This window comes from Leopardus geoffroyi, chromosome B3, assembly GCF_018350155.1.
Source record: "Leopardus geoffroyi isolate Oge1 chromosome B3, O.geoffroyi_Oge1_pat1.0, whole genome shotgun sequence".
In the NCBI taxonomy this organism is placed as follows: Eukaryota; Metazoa; Chordata; class Mammalia; order Carnivora; family Felidae; genus Leopardus; species Leopardus geoffroyi.
The window spans coordinates 36,296,573-36,322,943 of NC_059337.1; the positions used below are offsets into that span (position 1 = coordinate 36,296,573).

A 26,371-nucleotide genomic window follows, 5' to 3' on the forward strand; every position below is an offset into this window, starting at 1 on the left:
CGATCGTGCCACCCCTGTGCCACCTTGCTGCAGTCACCTAGTTTCACGGGCTTTCGGGACAAAGTGTGGCCGTGGGTCTGCTCCTAAGCTTCCACGCCGGGTGCTGAGCCACGGCAAGCTGGTGCGCCCCTCCTGCCCTGGAAAGAAAACATCATCTGGTCGCACCCTGAGCTCAGTGTCAACTTTCCTTCCTTTTTGACCGAAGATGAACAAGTGTTATCTCAGGGTGGGACGTTTCATCTGGAGGATGTCACAGACAGAAGGGACACCTCCTTTCCACTCAGCTTGCCGTGGCTCACAAGCGGTGGCCTCGCCTAAGGCCTATTACAAATGCAGGTTATCGTATCGACGTGTACCAGGCTTTTCGGGGTGGCCCCGTGTGAGTTCCCGGCCCCGGGAGCCCACGACAGGAGGGGGTAAGGCCCTCTTGACAACCCTCCTCATTCCCCCCCCACCCCCCACCCACCCGGCCAGGCCTGGCCTGAGCCTCCCACAAGTGATAAGGACGACGGCAAGGCCACCCGCGAGGTGACTCCGCCCCTGGCCTGCTCTCAAGCACCCAAGGGAGGGTCCCAAAGACACCTTCTACCCGGTCAGATGCCACTGGCTTCTTCTCTTCAGCTAGAAAGTGTAATCTCAATAATGACTTCCCAATACAATACAGATGTCACAGGGAGGGGTTACAACCCAGACAGTTTCAGGACCGCTTCTGTTTCCAGGTGCCACGGAGGTGGGGAAACAGGAAGCTCTAGTTCCCCGAGGGAGTCGGGGAGGGCCTTCTCGAAGAGAACGGGCGGGGGCAGTCGGTTGAACCCCCGACTCTCGATTTCAGCTCAGGTCCTGATCTCAACGGTTCACGAGATCGAGCCCCACATCAGGCTCTGCACTGGGGATTCTCCACCTCCCTCTCTCTCCGCCCCGCCCCTGCTTGCTCTCACCCTCAGGATAAATAGATCAACCTAAACAAAAATGTTTTAATGAAAATAAAAAGAGAATAGGCCTACACAGAACAGGCTGGCTGAAGACAGAATAGTCATTCCGGTGCAGACACCATGCCTGGCCTCCGCCTGGAACTCACTGGAACCAGAGCACATACCTGGGGCACCTGGTCGATGCGAAACAGCCGGGGGAGCTTCAGGCTCAGCATCTTGAGGCTGTGACAACTGCTCTCTGTCACCTGCTCAAAGTTCTGACATGGCCCGGGGTGCCTCTGGCCAGCAGCCGGTGCCCAGGATGGTCCCCTGAAAGAGGCCAGCGTGAAGAAATCCGGTCAGCCCCCGCCTAACTCCAGCTGGATCAAGACCGTCAGGCTTTGAACCACGGAACAAAAACTTGCCTGTCATGGCAAAATCATCAGGCTTCCTTAAAACCAGCCGCAAAAATATCAGACCGCTGAGTCATTTATCCCAAGAGCGCTGGAGGAAGGTCATTAAATCATAATATGGGCAATCATAACATTGTAGAGCTGGAAGGGCCGTGGAGGCCACCCGGTCCCCTTGTGTTGCACATCAGGGTCAGAGGGGTGGGATGACTTTCCCAAGGCTGCACAGCAAGGGGAGAGCTGGAAAGGCTGACTCTCCACTGCGTCGGGTGCTGCCCTTGGACGGACAGCGTGATCCCAAGTCTGGGTCCCCCCAGTGGGCAGAGGAAGGCAGGAGTCGGGCCCCGGGTCACCCAAAGAGAAGCAGCTCTTCCAGAAGGCTCCCGGGAGCGTGGCTGCCCCATGACACATAAAAGAACCAGACAGGCTAATCGGAGGCACTTGTGGGAGACAGAGCAAGTCCCAGTAACAAGGCCGTTCAAATGCAGGATGAAGGCTGCTTAACAGCTGCAAGAGGAATCCAGGCCTAAGAAACAGAAGCATCCAAGCTGGGCTTGGCCAAGAAAGGGCGGCGCTAGGAGTTTAGTTAACGCCTCTCCTGCCCCCATTATCGCTGGGTGGAAATCTGCCACCTCCTTAAAGCTCCCCCAGAGGAATTCTGTCCTTCCCCCTGAATGAAGGTCCAGAGACCTCTCCTAAACCTCCCTCGTGTGGCACCAACCTCGTCCGCCTGCAAGCAAAGCCACCTGCCCAGGTGTCTGGGGAGGACCCTCCCGGGGTGGTTGGCAACTCAGCAGGTACTGCCAGGTCGTCCTGGGCCTTCAGCAAATGCTTCTTTTACACCATTCATCCCAGCAGTGCCACTCGCGCTCGGGACGGAAGTGTATTTTGGTTTCTGTAGCTTATACTTTTGCTCCCTACTGTGTAGTCCTTTACGTTCTATGTGTTCTTATCTGGGACTATGGTGCAACATACAATGTATGTTTCATCGTCATAAAGTTGCTTCTTTTTCAAAAACACTGATGTAAGGGGCGCCTGGGTGGCTCAGTCTGTTAAGCACCCACCTTCAGCTCGGGTCATGATCTCACAGTCCGTGGGTTCGAGCCCCGCGTCGGGCTCTGTGCTGACAGCTAAGAGCCTGGAGCCTGCTTTGGTTTCTGTGTCTCCCTCTCTTTGTCCCTCCCCCACTCGTGCTCTGTCTCTCAAGAATAAACATTAGGGGCACCTGGGTGGCTCAGTCGGTTGAGCGTCTGACTTCGGCTCAGGTCATGATCTCGCAGTCTGTGGGTTCGAGCCCCGCGTCGGGCTCTGTGCTGACAGCTCAGAGCGTGGAGCCTGCTTCGGATTCTGTGTCTTCCTGTCTCTGCCCCTCCCCGACTCATGCTCTGTCTCTCTCTCTCTCTCTATCAAAAATAAATATTAAAAAAAAATTAAAAAAAAGAATAAACGTTAAAAAATTTTTTAAAAAAGAAAGAAATGCCATTCTGCTCCATGTGTCAATATGAGTGAAACTTGAAAACATCACACCAAAGTAAATAAGCCACTCACAAAAAGACAGATACTGTACAGTTCCCCTCACGCAAGGCACCTAGAGTGAGCCAACTCACACAGACAAAATGTAGATTAGAGGCCGTGTGGGGGGAGGAATGGGGTATTGTTTAATGGGTACTGAGTTTCCGTTTGGGATGATAGAAAGTTCTGGAAATGGGTAGTGGTGATGGTTGCACAACATTCTGAATGTAATGTCACTGAAATATGCACTTAAAAATGGACAGAACGGTCAGTTTCATGTTGTGCATAGTTTACCACAGTAAAAACTTACGTAATGTTTCTACATTACCGAATAATAAAGAAAATGCTTTTTTGAGAAAATAATTTTTTATTTACTTATTTATTTTTTATTTAAAAAAAATTTTTTTTTCTTCAACGTTTTTATTTATTTTTGGGACAGAGAGAGACAGAGCATGAACAGGGGAGGGGCAGAGAGAGAGGGAGACACAGAATCGGAAACAGGCTCCAGGCTCTGAGCTGTCAGCACAGAGCCCGACATGGAGCTCGAACTCACGAACCGTGAGATCGTGACCTGAGCCGAAGTCGGACGTTTAACCGACTGAGCCACCCAGGCGCCCCTCATTTTTTATTTTATAGGCAGGAAAATGGAAGGGTAGAATAGCTATGGGGCTTTCCCAAGATCACACAGCTGGTAGCTGGTAGAACTTGGATTTGAATCAAGGTTATTCGAAGCCCTAGGACTTAATTTCCCTTTGCTACTGAGAGACGATGGAAAATACAGAGTGTTTATGATGATGTTGATGACCTAGAGGCTGGACGATGGCCATTCCTGTCTGTTGATCAGGTTGAGACAATCTCTCAGGTAAGACTTGACCTTGCTCTTTCAAAAGCAGGAGATTTCTCATGTCATGTTTTTCTGGCAAGGAAATAAGAACTCTTCCGGTAAAACATTGCCATGTTGCACCTGAAACGTAAACTTTTATGTTTGTCGAAATGGCGAAACATCCCTGGATGGTCACGGGAAGTCCTAAAGCATGGCTGATGCTTCAAATGTTGTGGCCGTTGTTAATTATTGCAGATGCAATTGAACAGAAAATGAACTCACTGGTCTCTGGAGCCACTTTCCATCATAAGCCAAGCTCCCAATTTCACCAACACCATAAAAACCAGAACGTAGGGGCGCTTGGGTGGCTCTGTCAGTTGAGACTCTTGACTTCGGCTCAGGTCATGATCTCACAGTTCCTGGATGGAGCCTCGTGTCCGTGCTCAGCATGGAGACTGATTACGATTCTCTGTCTCCCTCTGCCCCTCTCCCCCACTCACACTCGCTCTAAAAAACTTTTTTAAATTAAAAAAATTAATATATTGGAAGGGACTCTAATACGCCTGACCACATTAATAGATTAATGTTAGAGACCGATTGTGTACTAGTTCATTGATATCCCCAGAAGTTCATTGATATCCCCAGAAGTTACACACTTTTTGGACCCTCTTAGAGGGAAAACAGTCCATCGACTTATATTCAGCCATCTTACACGTAGACATATTTGGGAGGTTACAGGTTTGCTGGCTGAGTCCTCAAGGCCTGTGTAGGATGCACAGTATGTAGCATAAAGTTTCCAGGGGGGAAGGACCTTCAGGAATATGGACGGAGCGCTAGCCTGATAGAGATGAGGCGGTCAGGTTCAAATTTCACCTCGCATTTTGTTTGCTCTTGACCTGAGCGGACTAGCCTGAAATCTGATGGTGATCTCGTTATGATTTGCCTTTTTAAAACAAACAGAACAAACAAAAAACAACCAGGGGCACCTGGGTGGCTCAGTCGGTTAAACGTCCGACTTCATTCAGCTCAGGTCATGATCTCACAGTCTGTGAGTTCGAGCCCCGCGTCGGGCTCTGTGCTGACAGCTCGGAGCCTGGAGCCCGCTTCGGATTCTGTGTCTCCCTCTCTCTCTGCCCCTCCCCCGCTCACACTCTGTCTCTCTCTCTCAAAAATAAAATAAAAACATAAAAATATTTTTAAAAAACAACCATTTTTTTAGGGCTGTTTCAGGAAAAGTCGGCAGATCTTTGAGAGTGTGTTATAGCCCGTCCCCCCTTTTTTAGTTGTTTTAAAACCTATCTTTTAGCTGTGGAACCCTCACGTAAATGAAATCTCACATAGAACACCAATATACTGTCGACGTATCGGCAAAACTTGACATTGTGCCTCGATTTCAGAACGATCCGAAGCCTTTTGGTTTTCTTCAATCTTGGTTTTAGGTCTCTGAAGAAAGAGACAACGAACCAAGCTGCTGTTTGAAATACTGGAAATTATATTATTTTTTTTTTTAAATGCTTATTTAGTTTGAGAGAGACGGGGGGTGGGGAGGGTCAGAGAGAGAGGGAGAGAGAATCCCAAGCAGGCTCCACACCATCAGTACAGAGCCCCACTTGGGGCTCGTCTCTGGAACCTCGAGATCACGACCTGAGCCGAAGTCATGAGTCAGACACTCCACCGACTGAGCCACCCAGGCACCCCCCAACGTAATAATTTTAAAATATTGCTTTTCCACTCACATTTCACGGAAGTACGCACATTCAAAGTCTTCATATGCATCTTCAACGACAGTATCCTCGTAACTACAGCCACGTTTTGGAATGACTAACACAGCTGACGTGCAAAACCTTCTCATTTCCCTCTGGGTGACTGGAAGTCTGTGCGCTGAGAAGCTGCGTTTCATGCCGCTGCTACAAAATGTATCCTAAATCGGAAGTATTCATTTGCTGGTATTATGCTGCCTGTGATTGGCTTTCAAACGCTTCGCACAGACAGTGTGATATGGAAATGTTAGTTTTAACCCACACCCCTGGGGTGGCGATTAATTAGCATCTTGAAACACTCACACTTCAGAGGCCACACCTTTGGTGCAACTGGGGCTTTTTCCGATCCACCTAAGAGGGTTTGCGACTTAGCGCTAAGGGGTGCTGTTTAATTGGAGAAACGAATGGAATAGAGACCTGGGAGCTGATGAGAGGCACTGCCCAGGTGCCCCCCCTCTTGCACGAGCAAAGACAGCGACAGGTGAGCCCAGTAGGGAGGATTTGGGGGCCAAAAAACCGGCAAGAAGTCCGGCTGACGCAGGCCCCAGACACATTTGCACGAACTTGGCTCACACGTTCAGAAAAGGTGCGCAGAAGCGTTCCTAAAAGGGCAGATTGCTGGGACTTCACCTGCCTGCAGAAACAGGCCATCCTACTGCTTTGCACCCGCTGAAAAATATGCGGATGGCGGCAGAACTCAGCCACAGACTCTCACTGAGCCAGGCCACCTGGCCATGAGGTTGGGGGGGGGATCCCCTGGCTCTCAGGTACTTCTAAATACTGATAGAGCCCAAGACCGTATCTCAACACACTCAGACGCTCTCCGCTGGCAGTCACACGACTGTTTTGGGTACTAGTAAGACGGGGAAAAAAATGCTGCCAATCACAATCAGGGGATGACGTCACTGATTGGAAAGGATTCCCGATTTCAGAGCTTGTAAAGAAAACAAGGGGCGCCTGGGTGGCTCAATCGGTTGAGCAACGGATTTCAGATCAGGCCATGATCTCAGGATTCATGAGCTCAAGCCCCGTATGGGGCTCTCTTCGGTCAGTGAGGAGCCCGCTCTCCCCCACTCTCTCTCTTGCAAAAGTAAACATTTACAACAATACGTAGGAATTGATGAAATACAGAAATTATAAATGAGCAATTGGATTGGCTAAGTTTGCAGTGGCTACTCTCTCCATCTTCCTACTCTGCTCTTTAAAAGCATCATTAAAGTCTCCTTTATAACAAGGGGCACCTGGGTGGCTCGCTCGGTTAAGCGTCAGACTCTCAGTTTCAGCTCAGGTCATGAGCTCACAGTTTCATGAGTTCGAGCCCCACGTCAGGCTCTGCAGTGATAGTGCGGAGCCTGCTGGGGATTCTCTCTCTCTCTCTGCCCCTACCCTGCTCATCTCCGTCTCCCTCAAAAATAAGTAAATAGACTTAAAAAATTAAAGTCTCCTTTATAAAAAAAAACCAGTTCTTCCAAGTGGGAGACCATGTACCTGGGAATAAATCTCAATCTGTATTACATTGTTTTTCTTCTGCCTCTCTTTCTCTGTCTCTTTGATTGTGTGTGTCAGGTGCCTTCTGGAAGGATCCCAAACAAGCATGGATGGGGAGAGTTTCAGGTTACAGTGTCTTTCCCAAACAGCCCATATAGCCAGGCCATTGTTCAAAACTAAGGGAATGCAGTGGCCCCGAATATGAAAAACTCTGGATGGACCCAACTGTTAGGCCACTTCCTCTTTTCTGAAAAAAAAAAAAAAAATTATGCTGGAAAACAAAAAACTCATAGTTGGGCATATGTAGCAAAAACAAAGAAGGCTGTTTGGTGGGGAATTTTTCCCATGCTTGCTTTAGAAAACTAGAAACATGAGATCAGGAAGCTCCTGAGACGTCTCTAATCCAAGTTGCCACTGGATGCATGAATTTCATCAATGGGATTTTGGACAAGAGGTCCCACACTTGACCCAAAGAAGCAACGTTAACAGAAGGAGTTCAGGTTTCATGAGAAGCCAGTGGGGGAAACTGGAGACAGGACAGGCATTTTTACCTTTAAAAATGCATGTGAAAATTAGCTTTTTTCAGTGTGCATCAAAGGCTACTTTCAACAGAGTGAAAAACAGAATGGGGGGAAATATATAAACCACATATCTGATGAGATTAATATCCAGAATACATAAAGAACTCCTACAAGTCAGTAACAACAAAAATAACCCAAGTCAAAAATGGGCAAAGGACTTGAATAGACATTTCTCAAAAAAAAAAAAAAAAATACACACACACACACACACACACACACACACACGGCCAATAAGCACATGAAAAGTTCGGCATCACTAGTCCTTAGGGAAATGTAAATCAAAACTACAGTACGATACCATTTCATACCACTAGCGTGACCATGATCAAAAACAACGAGTGTTGACAAGGATGTAGAGAAACTGGAACCTGGGCACATTGCTGGCGGGGAATGTAAGACGGGGCAACCACTATGGAAAACAATATGGCGGCTCCTCAGAAAATTAACCAGAGAATTACTAGATGATCCAGAAATCCCACTGTTGGGTATATACCCAAAGGAGTTAAAAGCAGGGACCAAACAGATAGCTGTACCCCCACCCCGTTCCAAACAGCAGGATTCACAATACCCGAAAGGTGGAAGGAACCCGAGCGTCCGTCAGCAAATGAATGAACCCAGTGTGGGACATGCGTGCAACAGGATTATTACTCAGCCTTGAAAAGGAATAAAATTCTGGCACATGCTACCACGTGGAGGAACCCTGCAAACACTATGCTAAGTGAATAAGCTAGATTAAAAAAGGGCAAATACCATATGATTCCACTTAGACACGGTACCTAGAATAGGCAAATTTATAGAGGCAGAAGATAAAATCGAGGTTGCCAGGAGCTGGAGAGAGAAGTAAATGGGCAGTTGTTGTTTAATGGGTACAGAGTTTCTGTTTGGGATGTTGAGAACGTTCTGGAAATGGATAGTGATGATGCGTGCACAACATCGTGAATATAAATAATGTTACTGAACTTTACGCTTAAAAATGGTTAAAATGGTAAATTTTATGTCGTGCATATTTTACCTCAAGAAAAAAAGTATCTATAAAAAAACATGTGTGGGGGCTCCTGGGTGGCTCAGTTGGTTGGGTGTCCGCCTTCAGCTCAGGTCACGATCTCACATTTCGTGGGTTCGAGCCCCGCGTTGGGCTCTGTGCTGACAGCTCAGAGCCTGGAGCCTGTTTCGGATTCTGTGTCTCCCTCTGTCTCTGCCCCTCCCCTGCCCATGCTCTGTCTCCCTCTCTCTCAAAAATAAACAAACATTTAAAAAAAAAAACCTTTTTTAAATAGATAAAAGAAAACGTGAGAATCACTTTACTATGTTTGTATTAATATAACATTTTATTTTCTCCAAATCTTCCAGAAAAATATAAATCACAAATATACACACTTTGGCTTAGCCCATTCAGGCTGCTCTAACAAAATCCCACACAGTAGAGGGTTTATAAACCACAAACATTTATCGCCCACAGTTCTGGAGGCCGGAAGTCCAAGATCAGGGTGCCAGCATTTCGGGGTCATGGTGAAGGCCCTCTTCTGGGTGCAGAGTTCTTGCTGTGTCCTCACATGGGGGGAGGGGCAAGGAAGCCATCTCAGGCCGCTTTCATAAGGCCACTAATCGCATTCGCGATGGCTCCAAGCCTCCTTCCCTTCCCTCCGGAGACTTCCGCTCGCTCCTACTAAGGATTCGAGCATCCAGACAGTTTGCCCTCAACTCTCCTCCTTGCTGAGACACCTCCTCTCCCCTCCCTGCAGCCACTGAAACTTGAGATTTGCCCAGGTCTCTGTCACTTGCCATATGCTTGCTCTCCCCGTTATCAACTGCACCCAAAGCCTGTTCCCTGAAAGCCCCGGACCCAGCACACATCCAAGCAGCCAATTCCAAAGCACTCCAGGCCTGTCCTTGAGGATGCAGACTTCTAGGCTTTCAGACTTCTCTGAGTGCCTCAAGGACTTCATCGTCTGATAGGAGAGAAGTGTGACAGCACACTGTCCCTATGCAGGGATAGGCAGCTCCAGAGCTCAGAGAGGTAAGAGCTGCCTGCAGGGTGGGGAGGAGAAAATGAACAGGAGGCGTGTCGCGGGAGGAAAGTGTGGAAAGTAGAGGGTCTGGGCTTCCAAAGTGTTTCAAAAACAAGAAGCATGGAAAAAAAAAAAAAAAAAAACTGCCATGATCCTGCCATGGTGGATACATCAACATTATATCCTCGTATGTCCTCGCCGAAGCACAAAGAATGTACCAGAGTGAACCCTGATGTAACTACGGGCATTAGTTAATGACGTATCAGTGTTGGGTCATCAGTTGTAACAAATGTACCACACCAACGCAAGCTATTCATAATAGGGGAAAGGGGTAGGACGGAAGGGGGCATCGGGAACGCTTTCTACATCCTACATAATTTTTCCAAAAACCTAACACTGCTGTAAAAAAGAATCGGGTCTATCAAGAAAAACAAACATAGGCCAACATTTAAAAAATCAAGGGATGTCGGGGCGCCTGGGTGGCGCAGTCGGTTAAGCGTCCGACTTCAGCCAGGTCACGATCTCGCGGTCCGTGAGTTCGAGCCCCGCGTCGGGCTCTGGGCTGATGGCTCAGAGCCTGGAGCCTGTTTCCGATTCTGTGTCTCCCTCTCTCTCTGCCCCTCCCCCATTCATGCTCTGTCTCTCTCTGTCCCAAAAATAAATAAACGTTGAAAAAAAAAATTTAAAAAAAAAAAAATCAAGGGATGTCATATAGAAACCTGGACTCCAGTTCCTCTTGGCAAATCTGAAGGTCAAGTTCACCCATGGCTACAACTGGCTGTTCCTTTCCTCTGGGTAAATGGAGGTAAGCACTGTCAGGCTCACAGCAGCCGGCTCACCCCTGCCAGGCCTGGCCAGAGATGTGCAGTTTGGGTTCTGGGGATCAAGGTCAGGTGTCTGATCACAGCGAGCCCGGGTCTCAAAGCGCATCTCCTAAGGGCTGGGAAATAGTGACACCCATGAAGAAGGGGAGAAAGACCAGGACAGATTTCAGTCAAGTTGAGTCTGACTTGCACAGATTTGCGGTTTAAAAATGTTTAAGTTTTTTTTAATGTTTATTTGTTTTTGAGAGGGAGAGAGGGAGAGCAGGGGAGGGGCAGAGAGAGAGGGAGGGAGACACAGAATCCTAGGCAGGCTCCAGGCTCTGAGCTGTCAGCACAGAGTATGACGTGGGCCTCAAACTCACCAACCGCAAGACCATGACCTGAGCTGAAGTCAGATGCCTAACCGACTGAGCCACCCAGGCGCCCCTGTAGTTTTAAAAGTATGTGACCATGTCCTGGAGGAGAAATCAAGGCTACAGATAGATTTAGGAGGCAGAGAGAAGTGACCTTCAAAGGTCCCCTCGAGGGAGAAGAGCAGACAGAAGACCCAAGGGAGAGAAAAAGTCAGGCACTGATAAAGCAAAGCTGACACAGTTGGGAGGGCAGGAGCCGTGATCCAGAAGATTCTCCCAGTACCTCGGTGTCTCTGGCAGGGCAAGGCAAGAACTGTGAAAGAAAAGGGGCGAGCCGGTCTGGAGGAGGGCAAAGGCTGGGGGCCAGTGCTGCGGGGCAATGTGGGGGAACCAGCCAGGTGAGAGGTGGGGCAGCCCAGAGCAGCTGCTGGTAGACAGCGTGTTCATCCAAGACGCCGGGTTAAAATCATCCCTGTGTTCTCCCTGGGGACAGCTGCCCAGGGCAGGGGGCAGAAATGGAGAGTGGACAGGAAGACGCTTGGTCCTTGACTCATTCATTCAGCACCCATTACTGAACACCCACTATGTGTCCGAGGCTACTGTAGGAAACGGGGGGGGGGGGAAGGGGGGGGAACCCTCCCATCCCTTAGCTCACATTCTCAGTGCAGGAGATCAGCACTGACAAGTGACACAAACACAGCAGATGCTTCTGGGGAGCACGGAGGAGGGGCGCCACACCAGGGAGTCAGGAAAGACTTCCTGAAGACACGAGGTCTGAGCCAAGTCTCGAAGAATGAACAGGAGTGCCACCGCCACGGAGGACAGAGACCGCTCTACACCGCGGGTGCAGGGGCGCCTGGGTGGCTCGGTCCCACTTCGGTTTGGGAGTTTGAGCCCCGCCTCGGGCTCTGGGCTGACCACTCAGAGCCTGGAGCCTGCTTCGGATTCTTTGTCTCCCTCTCTCTCTGCCCCTCCCCCTCTTGCACTCTGTCTCTCTCTCTCTCTCTCTCTCAAAAAAAAATAAAATAAATAAAATAAATATTAAAACAATTAAGCAAATACACTGAGGGTGCAGCAGGGGCCCAGGCGGAGTGCACATGCGGGGAGCTGTCCACAGTTCAGCATGGAGGTGGTGGGGAGTACCAGGAAGGAAGCGCCCAGGACGGAGCCCGCAGAAGAGCCCAGAGGAAGTCTCAGCGCGCGCCATCTGAATGCCGTGGGAATGAACGCACCAGGTGGTGGGGAGTCGGGACTGGGAGTCTCAGGGATGGCGGCCGGGGAGAGGCTGGTATGGTCCTGAGCGGTGGCTTCAGGACAATTCCAAATCCTGACTCCATCGTTTACCGTGTGCCTCTTTGCGATCACCTAACCTCTGCCACTTGAATTTTCTTATCAGCTAAATGAGGATAATACAGGTATCAATGGCTCTTGCAGGGATAAAAAACCATGGTATCTACCAGATAACAGGCACTCGATAAAAAGTGGCTCTTATCACCACGGTGCCCTAGACCATCTCGGCTCTGCACTAACACTCATGCCCCCTCTGCCCTGGGGGTATAATTTTGCTTGAAAAATAGACTGTTTCCTTTTCAGCTCTGACCCACCTCCCCCGCTGGAGGTGTAGCTCATGGGCACTCCACGAGCGGGGGGAGGGGTTGCCATGGCGACCTCCCAACGTGGCTTTAGGACCCGGTGAATGAACCAAACCTTTCCTTTTATTCCAGCGATCCCGGCTCTTCCAGCTAGTTACTGCTAGGCCATTACCGCACATCTGAAGAAGCTGAATGATATTCTTTAGCACATTGTGAAAAACTGGAAACAATCCAAATTGCTGGCAACACAGAGCTGGCTGGGTAAGTTATGGTACACCCATGCAGAACGGCACTGTGCAGCGATTAAAAATGTTACAGATCTGTGTGGTTACTGACAGGAAACGGTGTCGTGAGATGCTGTTAAACGTAAAAAAAAAAACAAAAAAAAAACAAAAAAAAAAAAACCGGGTTATGGGGCAGCATAAATCTTGTAACACCATCCACATCAAACCGTGTTACCGTTAACTGCTTGTATTTATGGACAGAAAAGTGTTTGCAAGGATGTTCCCCGAAGCGTGTTCACAGCGGTTCCCTCTAGACGGTAGTGGTGAGCCCTAGGTATCTGCTTTACTCTCTTCCTCCTCCTTTTCTAGAACACTAGCGTTTGCCCACAATGAGCATGTGTATTATTACGTGGTTGTTGTTGTTTTTTTTTTTTTTTTCACTAAAGCAACAACGCTATTAAAAAGAAATAGGTGAATGAGTTAGTCCTCCAGCCCTTGGCGAGTCTTGAGAAATCAGCCATGTGAGCCAATCCATGGGTTGCAAAGACCAGCCTTTCCCCACACACACCCGCCAAGAAGCTCGTATCTGAGCCTTCCTCCATGTGCCCTGTCCTGCCTGCTGACCCCGGGGCAGCCCTGGTCCTGAAGTGCCCCATTCAGGGTACCTGGGGGCACCTAAAGCCTAAAGCCTTCCCATTTTGGAAGAGCCACCATATTTCCCCCAGGCGAAGCTAAAGGGGGCTCCCTCTGTCATGACCACGGTGAGGGCGGAAGTGCCCTGCACTGGGAGCACCGGGAGGAGGTCATCAGTCAACGGACACGGAGTGAGTACTTTCTGCGTGCCAGGCCCCGTGCCCGCCCTGGAGATCCATGGAGTTCAAGACAGACACAGGCCTGCCCCCACCACCGCATGCAGGACTCCTGGTCTAGCGGATGGAGGGCTCCAGGAAGGGCCTGGAAATCCAAATAACTCTTCGTGGTTCCTCCAAGGCTCTGCTCTCCTGACTCATGGTCCAACGATGCTCCTACAGACCAAGGCATGGGGTCTCCTCTCAAAGGGCCCAGAAGATTCCGCTCCTTAGCATAACCTCAAGGCCTCCACAGCCACCCCCCACCGACAGCCCCAGCCTCAGCTACCGCCCGCCTCGCCACACGCCCCACACCCCATCACACCCATCTCTCTTCTCTGTCCTTGAACGTTCCATGCTTTTGCACTTCCTGTTTACTAGGAGTGGGGCACCTCCTCTTCCACTTTCTCTTCTTGATGGAATTCTACCCATTCCTCAAGGCTAAACTCAAGGATCACTTGCAAAAGTCTCTATCATCCCACGCGCAAGCTTCACAGTGAAATGCCAGGACCCTGGCCCCCCTCAGTCAAGACTGCCTGGTTCGAGTCTGCCTGGTTCACGGCTATGTCCACGGTGCCCTGCCCGGGACTGGGCACGGTATTACTACTGATTGAATGCATCAATTTGGTTGCTGAACCACCACCAAATGATTTCTGCTGCCCACTGCCCTCTGAACCCCAAAGGCAGGGTCTGACCCATCCGTGTAGAACCTTCTGCCTGGTGGTTGCCATGCTCTGCTCATAAATCCTGTATGTCAGTGCCAAAAGGGTGTTATTTTTGCTTGCTCCCCGATTTTTTTATTTCAGTATTTTTAACATCTGAAATCTCAAGCCAATTGTAAAAAAAAAAAAAAAAATGTATGAGACAACTGGGGGACTCTGAATGCCGGGTATTTTATGATGGTGAGAAACGATCAATTCCTAGGGTGCGATAATAGAACCACGGCTGGGTGTCTTACAGGGCCCTTCTCCTTCCGAGAGGTTTAGTGAAGGGATTACAGGTGAAATGAGATAATGTCTTAGACCGGCTTCGACAGACTCCAGCTGGGCGCAGGGGGTGGTGGGTAAGGGTAGAGGTGAAGGAAGATTGGCGATGAGCTGGTCACTGTTGAGGCCAGTCGTGGGAGTCCATCATACTTACGTCTCGATTTGTGTACGTGTTTTAAAAAGGAGACAAGCGGGGCGCCTGGGTGGCTCAGTCGGTTAAGCGTCCGACTTCAGCTCAGGTCACGACCTCGCGGTTCGTGAGTTCGAGCCCCGCGTCGGGCCCTGGGCTGATGGCTTGGAGCCTGGTTCCGATTCTGTGTCTCCCTCTCTCTCTGCCCCTCCCCCGTTCATGCTCTGTCTCTGTCCCAAAAATAAATAAATGTTAAAAAAAAAAAATTTTTTTTTAAATAAATAAATAAAAAGGAGACAAGCACAATGTAAAAAAAAAAAAAAAAAAAGGACAAAAGACCCTGAGATGTGACAGAGGTCTCAAGTCCTGCTCAGGCATTACCTGGCAGGAGACAATGTGAAACTCTGTAGCAAGAATAATTACTACTCTATTTGGAGACTCTCCGAACATTTGGAATATCAACATGACGGTTGTGAAACTGACACCAGAAACGTTGCCTCAGAATCTCCATCAGAACAAGATAAAACCAAAGAACTGGAGGATAAGCTGGAAATGCTTTAAAAACAAAAACAAGGGCTCCTTATAAATAAACGACTGCAGTCCTGAGAAAAAGCCAGAAGGCCTTGTCAGCGGAAAATACTCGAAGATATCTCACAAATATATCTTCTCACCATTCCCCGGCTAGGGTTAGAGCCAGGAACAGCTTCTGCTGGAAAATCTTACAGAGAAAAACATATTCGAGACACAGCGATACCACCAGCGTGCTTTTTAAAGATTCTGCTTTAAAAGGGGGAATCAGATAATATTGCAACTTCCAATGTTTCACCATTGGATGTGGTGCTTTTGAAGCGTGTGGCTTTTAATGTGTTGGATGCTTCATCTGTGTTTAGCTCTCAACGTAGACTAGACCTATGTCTGTCTTTATAAATTTTACAGTTACTTGATGTTCTAAGATGTTAATACAGTTTTGTCCTTTTTAATTATTGAATATTTGATTTAAATTTTTAAATGCCTTCTTATGAGCTTTGTGAAATACATGTAATATATTAAAACATTTCCATATTCTGGGACACACAGAGCAAGAGGGCCTTGGCTCTTTTACTCCAGGGTAAACTCTTCCCACGGGTAGTCGGAGCTAGACCTACGGGTGCTGGGCATGTAGCCCGGTGATCCTCAACTCAGAACCACCTAGAAAGTTTTTATTTTTTTTTTAATGTTTATTTATTTGGGGAGAGAGACAGAGGAGGAGGGCAAGGGGCAGAGGGAGAGAGGAGAGAATCTCAAGCAGGCTCCTCGCTATCAACGTAGAGCCCACAGAGCCTGACACGGAGCTCGATCCCATGAACCGAACGGAGATCATGACCTGAGCTGAGTGAGATTAAGAGTCAGAGCCTTGACCGACTAAGCCACCCCCAGGCGGCCCTCCACCTAGAAAGCTTTAAAACATACTGCTTCCCCCCAGCCCACCACAGCTCAGTTAGGATAAGCTCTCCAAAAGTCAGGTTGGGAAGGTGAAGCCCGGTGACGACAGGCACAGCCAGAGACGAGACAGCTGAGATTCTGACCCACCCAGAGCTGGCCTACCTACCACTGAGCTCTGCGGAGCGAGCACCAGGGCGTCCATATCTCGCAGCTCACTGGCCTCCATCCGGGGTGCGCGTGTGGGCAGGTTCCTCCCCCCGGGCTGGGAAAGGGTGAGTCCCTGCCAGGTTGATGGAAGGTGAATGCAGGCCCTGACTGTTGGGGGACCCCTTCACCCCAATGGGGGAAGTGTGGGGCTGCTGGAGAACGCACGATCCGATCTCTACCGCCTTCCCAAGCCTCTAACCTGATGAGAAACTTAAAGTCTGAGATAAGGCTGTCAGCCTGCAAGGGAGCCCAGACCACAGGAGGAAGGAGAGGAGGGAGACGAGGACGGGGCACGCAGCGCCTTCCCACATCCTGGGGAAGCAGGTGTGGAAAACCGAAGGAGGTCATGCAGCCCCTAAGGTCAGAACCAAGACCCCCGGGGGGGTTCTCCTGGGAGGCGGGCTTCAGCTCAAGCCGCAGAGGCACTGTCCCCCAGTGAGGAAGGCCTGCTCCGTGGGCACTGAGCCCCCCACCTTGGAAGTGTCCAGATGCGGTCTGAGGCACCTACCCTGGGGAGGAGGGTGAAGTCAGGGGTCCGGACAGGGGCCTGGCAAACCTCTTTCACATTAAGTCCCAAACTCAGCCGTGCATCCAAATAACCCAGGGGTTGTTGCTGGAAATACAGAACAGACTAGGCTGAGCCCATCTCAGGCTTTTGGAGTCAGAATCCTCGGGGTGGGGGTGGGGGGGCGGGGGGAGGGGCAGCCCGGAGACCTGCCGGGCTATTAAGCTCCAGTGCCGACTCCCAGGCATGGCCCCATCCTGGGACAACTGTCCACCTCCACGCGGCCTAGATCCAGTCGGAGCCCAAAGTGAGCAGAAGTACAGGGAGCTGGGGACCAGTGTCCGCAGGAGAAGGTGGAAAGTGTGAGGGTGGAAAGTGCGTGCTCAGTGAGCAGGTGCCCATGACCCAGCCCCTGCTGGGCAGAGTAGGAGAAATTACGGCTGCCCTCAAAGAGACCCCTTCTTTCTGAGGACACGTTTCATAATATTTTGAGGGATCGATAGGAAGGAAGGAGACAGACTTCTCTGAGGGGCCACCCGCCTCCCGGATACACCCCCCTGAGGATTCACAGCTACCTCGAAGGCCACACATCCACACTCGAATCGTCATCTGACCACCCCGCCACGCCTCTCTGTGCGCGTGGCTCCCTCCGCAGGCAGATGGCCTGGAAAATTCTATCTCCCCTTCAGCGTCCACCTGAGCCCCTCAGACGCCAGCCCCTCACCTCCCATCTGCCCTGGGCCTCCTCTGCCAGTCCTGCTGCACGGGTGCTCCGGGGACAGCACATCCGCCTCCCTCCTGGACGGCGAGTCCCAGAAACCAGCGCCTGACCTGCTAGGGAGAGCTCAGAAAAGATCTGCCCAGTGCGGTAGGGGAGTTCAGAGAAGGGGCCCAGAGCAAGGGTGTCGGGTGGTGAGGGAAGGTTCCCAGAGGAAGCCGAGCTTGAGAGGGGAAGGGTGGCCTGGCAGAGGAGAGTGCCCCCAGGGACGGCGACTATAAAGCAAAGGCCCAGGGCAGGAATGTGGGCCGGCATCCTGGCAGTGCAGGGTTCAGAGAGACAAGAGCTGCAGGAGGGGAAGGAACGAGGGTGGCAGGGGGGGCACGGGGAGGAGGCCCAGACCCCGCACCGCTGGCTGCAGCCCCACTTTGCGCCAGGTAGCTCAAAGCCACCTCCCTCCCCGACTCCTTCCTCAGCTGCTCAGAATTCGTGAGCTGCCTTCCTTAGCAATCGTGATCTTCCCCCACTGGGCCTGGGGCGGTGGGGGGAGCTGTTGACTGATTGAACTGGTGCGAAAACGAGTCCATGGAATTACTACCCAGGGAACACAGCCCCCGGGTGCCAGGCAAACGGTCAGGGGCAGCAAGGAGCCAGGGAAGTGTGACCTGGCAGAAGGAAGAGGGTCGCAGGGACTGGGCAGGGCGATGGGGAGGTGGCTGGCGCGTGCCCAAACCCTCAGCTGAGACCAGACGACGCTGAGGGTCAGAGAAGGACAGAGGGCCCAAGGGTATGGCTTCTACGTGGCCCCATAGCCACTGAGGAGCTCAGATAGGCAGGAGCCTCCGTCACACGCAGTCGTTCCCATCGGTGATGTGGGAGTCAGACTCACCTGGCTTTGAGCCCCGGAGCCTCTCGGGGCCTCACGCTCCTCCTCTGTAAAATGGGGATGATGTTGATTCGAAGTCCCTTGGTCTATTCCAAGCCCTTATGGGCAGTGTATGCTCCACTGGGCTTTGACCTTATGCCCCTGGGGGCGGGGGCACTTTCACAACCCCCAGAGTGGCTACCTCTCCGGCCCGGTTTGGCCTTGGTGCACAGCAGGGGATCAGTGGTGCCCCCGAATTTGTGCCGACCCGACGGAGGACGTTCCTCCCCCGGCCTGCCGTGGGCTACAAGGTAGATTGCAAAGCTGACCTTCCTTCCTCCTCACTGGAACGTTATTTTTCCTGCTAACCCCACATCCTAGCCAATACATTTCACAATATTTGAATACGGTGGATTCAGAGCCCCACGGGCTGACCTGTGCCACAGGTCCTTATTCTAGCACTGTCAAGCACAGGCTTTTTTCAAGGGCTGAGGCAAAATGCATTCGTCAAAAGCCCCTGAAAATGGGAATAAGAGGTCCTTCCAGATCAGCCCCCACAACTGTGCAGTCAGCGCTCAGGACGGTGGAAACGGCAACCCCCCACCTTCTCTGGACTTCCGCTGCTGGACCGCGTCTGAGGCCCCAGCTGGCCTGCGCCCCTGCCCTCAGGTCTGCCCAGAACCCAACTGGGCCACGAGAGTCCGCGGCGAGGAACCGGCGAGCAGGTGACGGTGGGAAGGGGGGGATTCTGGCTGCGTCCGTCCCTGACCCCGGCCATCCCTCCCTGCTCCCAAAAGCCCCTGCAGCCACTGGTTGGTGTTGAAAATGATTCACTTTGCCCGGGGGGAGTGCGGTGGGGGGGGGGGGGACACCAGGCCTCTACAGGAACAGTGAGAAGAAAACGATCATTTTCGTGCTTCAAACACGTCTCCCCTGCACATGTCCCCACGGCGTCCCACAGAGCACCGTGAAGCAGCAAACCCCGTCAAAAGGTCTCTCTTGCTTCTTGGCCCAGGGATGTCACACTGGGCTGCATCTGCGTGAGGAGGTAGAAAAGTGGTCGCCTCAACACGGTGAATTTCACCATTACAGATTCATTTGTTTGGGCTTTGAAGGAAGGGCCAAAGGTACATTCCAGGACACCGGGGAGAGGGGGGGGTGGCGCCGGGATTAGTTGAAATTATGGGAGGAAATTTCCGTCCCCTCACTTTCCACACAGAGGCCCAGATCCTCCTCCCGGAGCAAAGTGAGTCCGCTTCCTCGGGCACTGGGCAGCAGCTGGCGCTCATGGGGGAGAAATCAGGGCAGAGAACCCGGGCGCGTTAGGGCCCATCTTAAACGGTTTGCGGGAAGACGACAAGGGCAAGGAGTCCAAAGACCTGGTGCACGTCTGACTGAGCTGTCCCTGGGAGGCCCAAGGGACCCTGCACAGGCCACGTGTCCTGCCTGTGCCTCAGTTTCCTCATCCCAGCATGAGAAAACGGGAGGCAACCTACCTGCCCGCAGCAGCAGGTGCCTGGTTTGCGGTGCTGAAGGCACAAAGCGATTTTGCTCACCCACTGCAGGGACAATGTCACCCACAGACGCCTGTCCTCCTTACGCCCTGGAGCCCAAACAAAGCCGGCTGTAATGGAACGAGGCCCACCTTATCAGGAGGGGTGCTTTTCCTTTGAAAGTCAAATCTGAGGCCTTGGGACAATGAAGCGTGGGTGTTCCCACACAGCACACCCAGGCAGGCGGGGTGGAGGCCCATCTGGCCCAGCCTGGCCCAAGAGCCCCCCCAACCCGTCCCGGCTGGCCCCCCCCCCCCCGGTCCCCCGCCCCGGGGAATTCACTTCCTCAGACCCCTCTTCTGCTCTTTTGAGTCTTAAGGAAGCCCTGAGGACGGCAAGCAAAGGCATCCAAAGGGCAAAATTTCTCTAGAAGAGATGGCCGGTGTGAAACCCGGACCCAGAGATGTCAGCCGCTTACCCGGGATCACACAGCACAGTGGTCCTAGGGTAAGTCCCGAAGCCCCCAGGCTTGCTGAGCAACATTCCAACGCTCAAGCATCAGCTGGACTCAGGAGGACAGTGATTAAGCCAAGCCTGACTGCAGGGAGGAGGGAGGAGGGAGGAGGGGGGAGGGCAGCAGGGCTGTCACTTTCTCCCTCCCACATCCTCTCCCCAGCTTCATGGTTAAGCCAAATGTTTCATTCTCCTTCACACAATTTCCTTTTTTCTTTTCTTTTTTTTTTATCACTGCCATTTTTTTTGGTTTGTAAACCATCGGTCAGGTTCTAGAGAGGATGTGTCCCTAAAACATCCGAGAAACGAACTACTAACATCCCACATTTCAGCTGCAGCTCCCCACCCCTACTTTCAAAAGGATCTCCCCCCCCCCCACACACAAGGCATCAGGGAGCCCCGATCTGGGGACACACTTGCTCCCTGCCCTGGGGGCATCCCAAGGACACTTCAGCCTCACGGAAGGGCAAGGTCACTGAGTCCATCCCCGCCCGATCTAGCTTGAGGGCGCCCCAGGGCTCCCCTGCAAGCAGCGGGGACCCAGCACCGCCCCCACCGCTGTTGACAGAGCCCATGGGGACTCTGCTGCCTCCCATCCCCTCCCATCCCAGCGGCTCACCTGTTGCCCCCAGGGAAGCCATCACCATCCTCCTGCCATCCTCCTGCCCCTCGACCTCCCCCATGGACAGCTGGCCCGCGGACTGCGAGACCCAGGGGCCTCCTCCCCAGACCTCCTTTCCCCTCCTTTCCTCTCCACACCTTTTCCACACCCACTGTCTGCTTGAGCTCTTCCTCTTTCAAGAAGTCTGCTCTGCCAACCACAGCCCAGCTGGCTTCCCTTTATCCTCCGCGCTGGCGCTGGTGGCTGGGCCTGCACAGCATGTTGGTGAATCATTACACGGTGTCTTTCCTGGGGAGGCAAAGCAAACACGGCAGCATTCTAAGACCCACAGCACACGGCCCAGTTCAGGGTTCATAAGAGCTAGATAAGCACTCGGTGAATACGACATTATTTCCCCACAAATTCCACTCTCTCAAAAAAGTAAATAATTCCCTGGGCAACAATAAAGAAATCGCAAGGTAGCATGAGTAATCGCCGGCTGTGTGCGTGTGTTTGTGTATGAACTCCCTTTGGACTCGCTCACCCGGAGCGCACAGGCCCAGTACCTAGGCCCACGTGATCGGAACAGGCAAACCCTCCCTGCCACCCTCCCCGAAAAGACTCCGCGTGGTGTGCCGCAGCGTGGATCGGCGAGGGCCCCCCCAGCTCCAGCACAGCAATGCCATCACCAAACGTTCCGCCACTAACACCCCGCTCGCCATGGTTCGAAGGCTATTTGGTCTTTAAGAATGCTTCTCCCAATTCAGATGCCACTCTGCGGCTCAAAACCCGCTGGCATCTGAGCCCGAGGGAGGCTCTGGAAGAGAGGAGGGGGTGTTCACGGGGGAGACAGAAAACACCACGCTGGTGGAGGCTCTCTTGAGACAGGAGGGGAAACAGGGCCGCTGTGTAAGCAGCTGAAGGGTGGGAGCAGGGTGCCCGTGTGGGGCTGGTGGTTGCAAGCTGGGGGAGTGAAGGCGGGGAGGCGAATTCATCCACGGATGGGTGGTGTTAACATGCCATCAAAAAGGTAAGGGGGCGCCTGGGTGGCTCAGTCGGTTGGGCATCCGACTTCGGCTCAGGTCACGATCTCACGGTTCGTGAGTTCGAGCCCCGCGTCAGGCTCTGTGCTGACAGCTCGGAGCCTGGAGCCTGCTGCAGACTCTGTGTCTCCTTCTCTCTTTCTGCCCCTCCCCTGCTTACACTCTGTCTCTCTGTCTCTTAAAAATAAATAAACGTTAAAAAAAAAAAAAAAAAGGGTAAGGTGCAGGGAGGCCGCTGTCTTCCTGGGAGTTGGGTTGGTCCTAATGTGGGGTTAGACCACCTGTCACTGTTTAGACTCACCATCAGAAGCAGCCCCACCCTGAGCCCCCACAGGGAGCTCACACAAAGTCAAAGTACTCTTGGGAATTTAAAAAAAAAAAACCCGCTTTCAACAAGTATCCACAGGACCCACCCTACATCTTGGACCCTATCACCTACCTCTTCTCCCCCTTCCGTGATCAGACCTGCCCCCCTCTCCTATCTTCTTCTCCAGCCTCTCTTTGGACCTCTGCCCACCCTCCTCCACCTCCACGGCCCTGTGCCTCCTCATCTGAGTTCCTGCCATCCCCACCACCGAGGCCTCTCCTCATCTCCAGGCCACCTCCTCCAGGAAGCCTCCCCCTCCCCCCGGACAGCCTGCTTATTTAACCACCCACACTGTGACAGTTTTGGAGCCTCACTGGGACCGGCAGTCGACAAACCCTCATACTCTGTCCCTGTCCAGGGGCACTGTTGTCTCAACTGTATGCATAGGGTTTTAATGTATGGAAGTGACCAAGGGACACGCAGAGAAGCTAATTCCCTTGAAAGAAGATTTTTATTACTTACATTTCCCGAGAGGGAGCGTGTTACACCTCCCAGGGCCACATGGAAAAGCACCCGTGTTGGTCAGGGGGCAGAAAGGATGAGGGGAAGACACAGGCCACTGCCTTTATCAGGGTTTCCATGGGGAAGGCAAGGCAGGGCAGGGTGACTAGCTTAGGGTTGGCTAGTTTGAGCAGTTCAGGCGGGCTCTGGGGCACAGGGGCTGTCCCCAGTTGTCTGGTCCCTGGCCCGGGGTGGTTCAGGGCAGGGGACGTTATGTGGCGTGTAAGAGTGAGATAAGGAAGGCTCCAGATCACAGGCAAGATATAAACAACTGGGACCGTTAGTCTAAGAAAGCACATGATGCATCCACTTGCCTCCCGGCATCTAGCTGAGTTTCCAGTGCTTTTTAATCAACTGCTCTCTGGCTAACACCATCAGTCTCCTGCCCCGCTAGCTTTCTGATTCCTCGGAATCAGTCCAGTCCCCATCCCTGGACTAACTGCAGACTCCTCCCTCCCTCTGCCTGTTACACAACAGAGAGGAGTTTCCCAACCGGGAACTCACCCCAATGCTTCCTCAGGGACCTCCTCACCAGGGACCCGCCACTCAGTTGACTCTCTCCCTTGGCATTCATAATTGTTAAAAAAATAAATAAAATAAAATAAAATAAAATAAAATAAAATAAAATAAAATAAAATGCAGCGACAGCCAAAAACTTCTTGATCAACTGTGGGGGAAACACTTGTAATTGATCTTCTAGACAAAACACTAGTTTCCTTCATATATAAAGATCGCCTCCAATTCAATAAGAAAAAGACCAACCACCTGAGAGAAAGGAGGCAAAATATATGAAAAGACAGTTCACGGTAAAGAAAACACAAGTGGCTCTCAGGTCGGTGAACACAGCCAAGAATTGCAAATTAAAACTCTATTGAGAAACTATTTTTACCTTCCAGGGTGGCAAATGTCAGCAAGTTTGGTAACACTTCATGTAAGAGGTCATGGGACCAGAGCTCCCTCATCCACCGCTGGAGTGTATCTTTCTAAATTTTATGGAGAGCGGTCTGCTGATATCTTTCAAAATCCACACACACACCCTTCCGGCCCTTCAAGTCCTCTCCCGAGACTTTATCCCACATGAACCACCTACACTGCAAAATGACTAGATGACAAGGCGATTCAGTGGGACGTTGTTTGTGACACCCCAAAACCAGGAGATTCATCAAATAAACGTGCGACATCCACGCAGTGGCACATTCTACAGCCGTGAACACTCGAGGGACCAATCTGGAAGCATCCCAAGAGAGCTAAGTGGGGAAACAACAAATGAAGGGCACCCATGGGCCACCCTTTGGGGGAGAATGAATCGATACACGTTTTTACTGATTCGTGCCAGAACCGTCTCTGGAAGGGTACGTAGGAAGCTGGTGAAGCTGCTTCCAGGAAGGGGAGAGCGCTAGGAGGCCAAGGGAGACGGGAGACAGAGACTTTTCACAGGGAAGTCTCTGCAATTTAAAATTTTTTCGGCACCACGTACGTTTACTTTCTAAGAAAAGAAGGCGGGGCGGGGGGAGGGTGGGCAACAAGCGGATGAAATAAACAGAACAAAACCTTCCCTGACCCGCCTCCCTTTCTGGCTTCCTCTCACCTCCACAGAGGTGTCTGTACCTCAGTTTCTCCAGACACGCCGGCTGTCTCTGTTCCCTCCTGCCCTGCTGCCTCGGCCCGACCTGCCCCAGGGCACCGGGCTCCTTGATTTCTGGTCTCCGACTCCAGTGGCCACTCCGGCCCCACCGACCTCACAGCGGCCTCGCCCTCCTCCCTGACTCTCCCCCGCACCAGGCACCACGGTTTTTCTCTGCTCCCTCTCCGGGAGCTCCTCCCCAGTCTCTACATGGTGGAGCTCGCTTCCAGGTCCGTTCGCTCTCCCTGGGCTGCCTCGTCCACCCCAGGGCTTCGCTCATCATGGGTGTGCATGTAACTCCCAGACGTGTACCTCTGGCCAGACCTCTCTTCTGCGCTCAGGGCCCCACCTGGAAGCCTCCCAGGGGGCTCCAACCCAAAATGCCCAAACGTCACTCGCCAGCCTCCAACAGTTCCATCCCGCGCGCCCGGGAGGCTCCCTGGCCTGTGCTCCCTCCCAAGCACCCCAAGCGTCTGGCCCCTCTCCCCACCTCCACCATGCCTCCCCTGGCTGGTCTCCCTTCACGCTCTTCCCCACGTCAGGGCCTGAGCACACACTGTCACCTAAGCCCAGAGTGCTCTCCCCCGCTCCCCACGTCTGTTTCATCTTGATTAATTCTTACATATCTTCTAGAGCGTGGATTAACATCATTCCTGCAAGAAGCGTCTCCCGGCCTCCGGACCGACGGATCCCAACTGAAGGTGGTTTCTGTCCCACCAGGGGACATCGGGCAACGTCTGGGAGACATTTTTGGGTGTCGCAAATGGGCCGGGAGTGTGTGTGGCTACTGGCACCCAATGGGCAGAGGCCAGGGATGCTCCTGAATGTCTTCAGGCGGCTTCAGCGGTACCCAGTTTTGACCCACCTGGCCCTCGCCTTAAGCGTCTTTCCCTCCCAGTCCGCCCGTGACACCACCCGCACGGACATCCTTCTGGCTGGTATCACTTCCCGATTAAAAACCCCTTCAGCGCTTCTTACGGCCCGTAGCCAGGAGCCCAAGTTCGCCAGCCTCGTCCACCCACCTTTCGCGGTCCACAACCCTCTCCACGGCCCCCTTGCCAGCCACACCCGGCTTCAGCAAGCACACGCACCACTGTGTTTCACAGCACGGGTCGGCCCTTCCCCTGCCCTGCGCTCCCCCGCCTCTCCTCTACCTGGATGCTTGGATATCTCGTGTTCACCGTTAACATCCACTTCTGACACCTCTTCCTCACCAGTACGGCGACGCCTCAAAAGGTTAACCGCAGAATTTCCATCTGACCCGGCAAGTCTGCTGCTGGGAATATATACAGAAGAACTGGGAGCGAGGACCCAAATGGATTATCTGCACACCCACGTTCATGGCTATACTACTGGCAACGGTCAAAAGGCAGCAGCAACCCAAATGTCCATCAACAGGTGAATGGAGGAAGAAAATGTGGTATATACTTAACGGTGGAATGCTATTCAGCCTTTATTTTTTTTTAATTGTCTTTAATGTTTATTTATTTTTGAGAGAGAGAGAGAGAGAGAGAGAGACGGAGCATGAGCAGGGGAGGGGCAGAGAAAGAGGGAGACACAGAAGCTGAAGCAGGTTCCGGGCTCTGAGCTGTCAGCACAGAGCCCGACGTGGGGCTCGAACCCGCGAACCGTGGGATCGCGACCGGAGCTGAAGTCTGGTGCTTAACCTACTGAGCCACCCAGGCGCCCTGCTATTTGGCCTTTATAGGGAAGGAAATTCTGATGCACCTAATGAACTTTAAAACATGATGCTAAGTGAAGAGCCCAGATGGGGGACTCACATGGCGTGTGATCCTGCTTACACGTGGGACCTAGAACGGTCCGATTCACAGAGGCAGAAAGAACAGTGGCAACCAGGAGCTGCCGGATGGAGGAGACGGGGAGTTAGTGTTTAACGGGTTTAGACTTTCAGTTAGTATTTGGTGGGTACAGAGTTTATAGGGCACACCTGTGGCTCTGCAATTACGTACTGAATCTTTGTCCTCTCGGACCGATGGTGGGGGTTCCTGAGGTTGAGCCCCATGTCCGGCTCCCTGCCGACAGCGGGAGATTGGGATTCTC

The 26,371-nt window shown here is 52.2% G+C and overlaps 1 protein-coding gene across 6 annotated transcripts in view; it reads right to left on the reverse strand.

The window, feature by feature from the left end:
- Positions 1–26,371, reverse strand: part of PAQR5 (progestin and adipoQ receptor family member 5) — a 67,797-nt gene that overhangs the window by 34,910 nt on the left and 6,516 nt on the right. Inside the window, exons 1-2 of one of the 6 annotated variants that reach the window (XM_045449269.1) lie at positions 20,934–21,351; positions 1,097–1,241 (exon numbers count right to left, since the gene is read on the reverse strand). The exons of 1 other annotated variant lie outside the window; for it this stretch is intronic. In XM_045449269.1, the coding sequence (XP_045305225.1) occupies positions 1,097–1,147 (51 nt within the window). In that variant the 5' untranslated portion in view covers positions 1,148–1,241; positions 20,934–21,351. 4 more of the 6 variants (XM_045449276.1, XM_045449272.1, XM_045449273.1 and 1 more) reach the window with 4 other exon arrangements.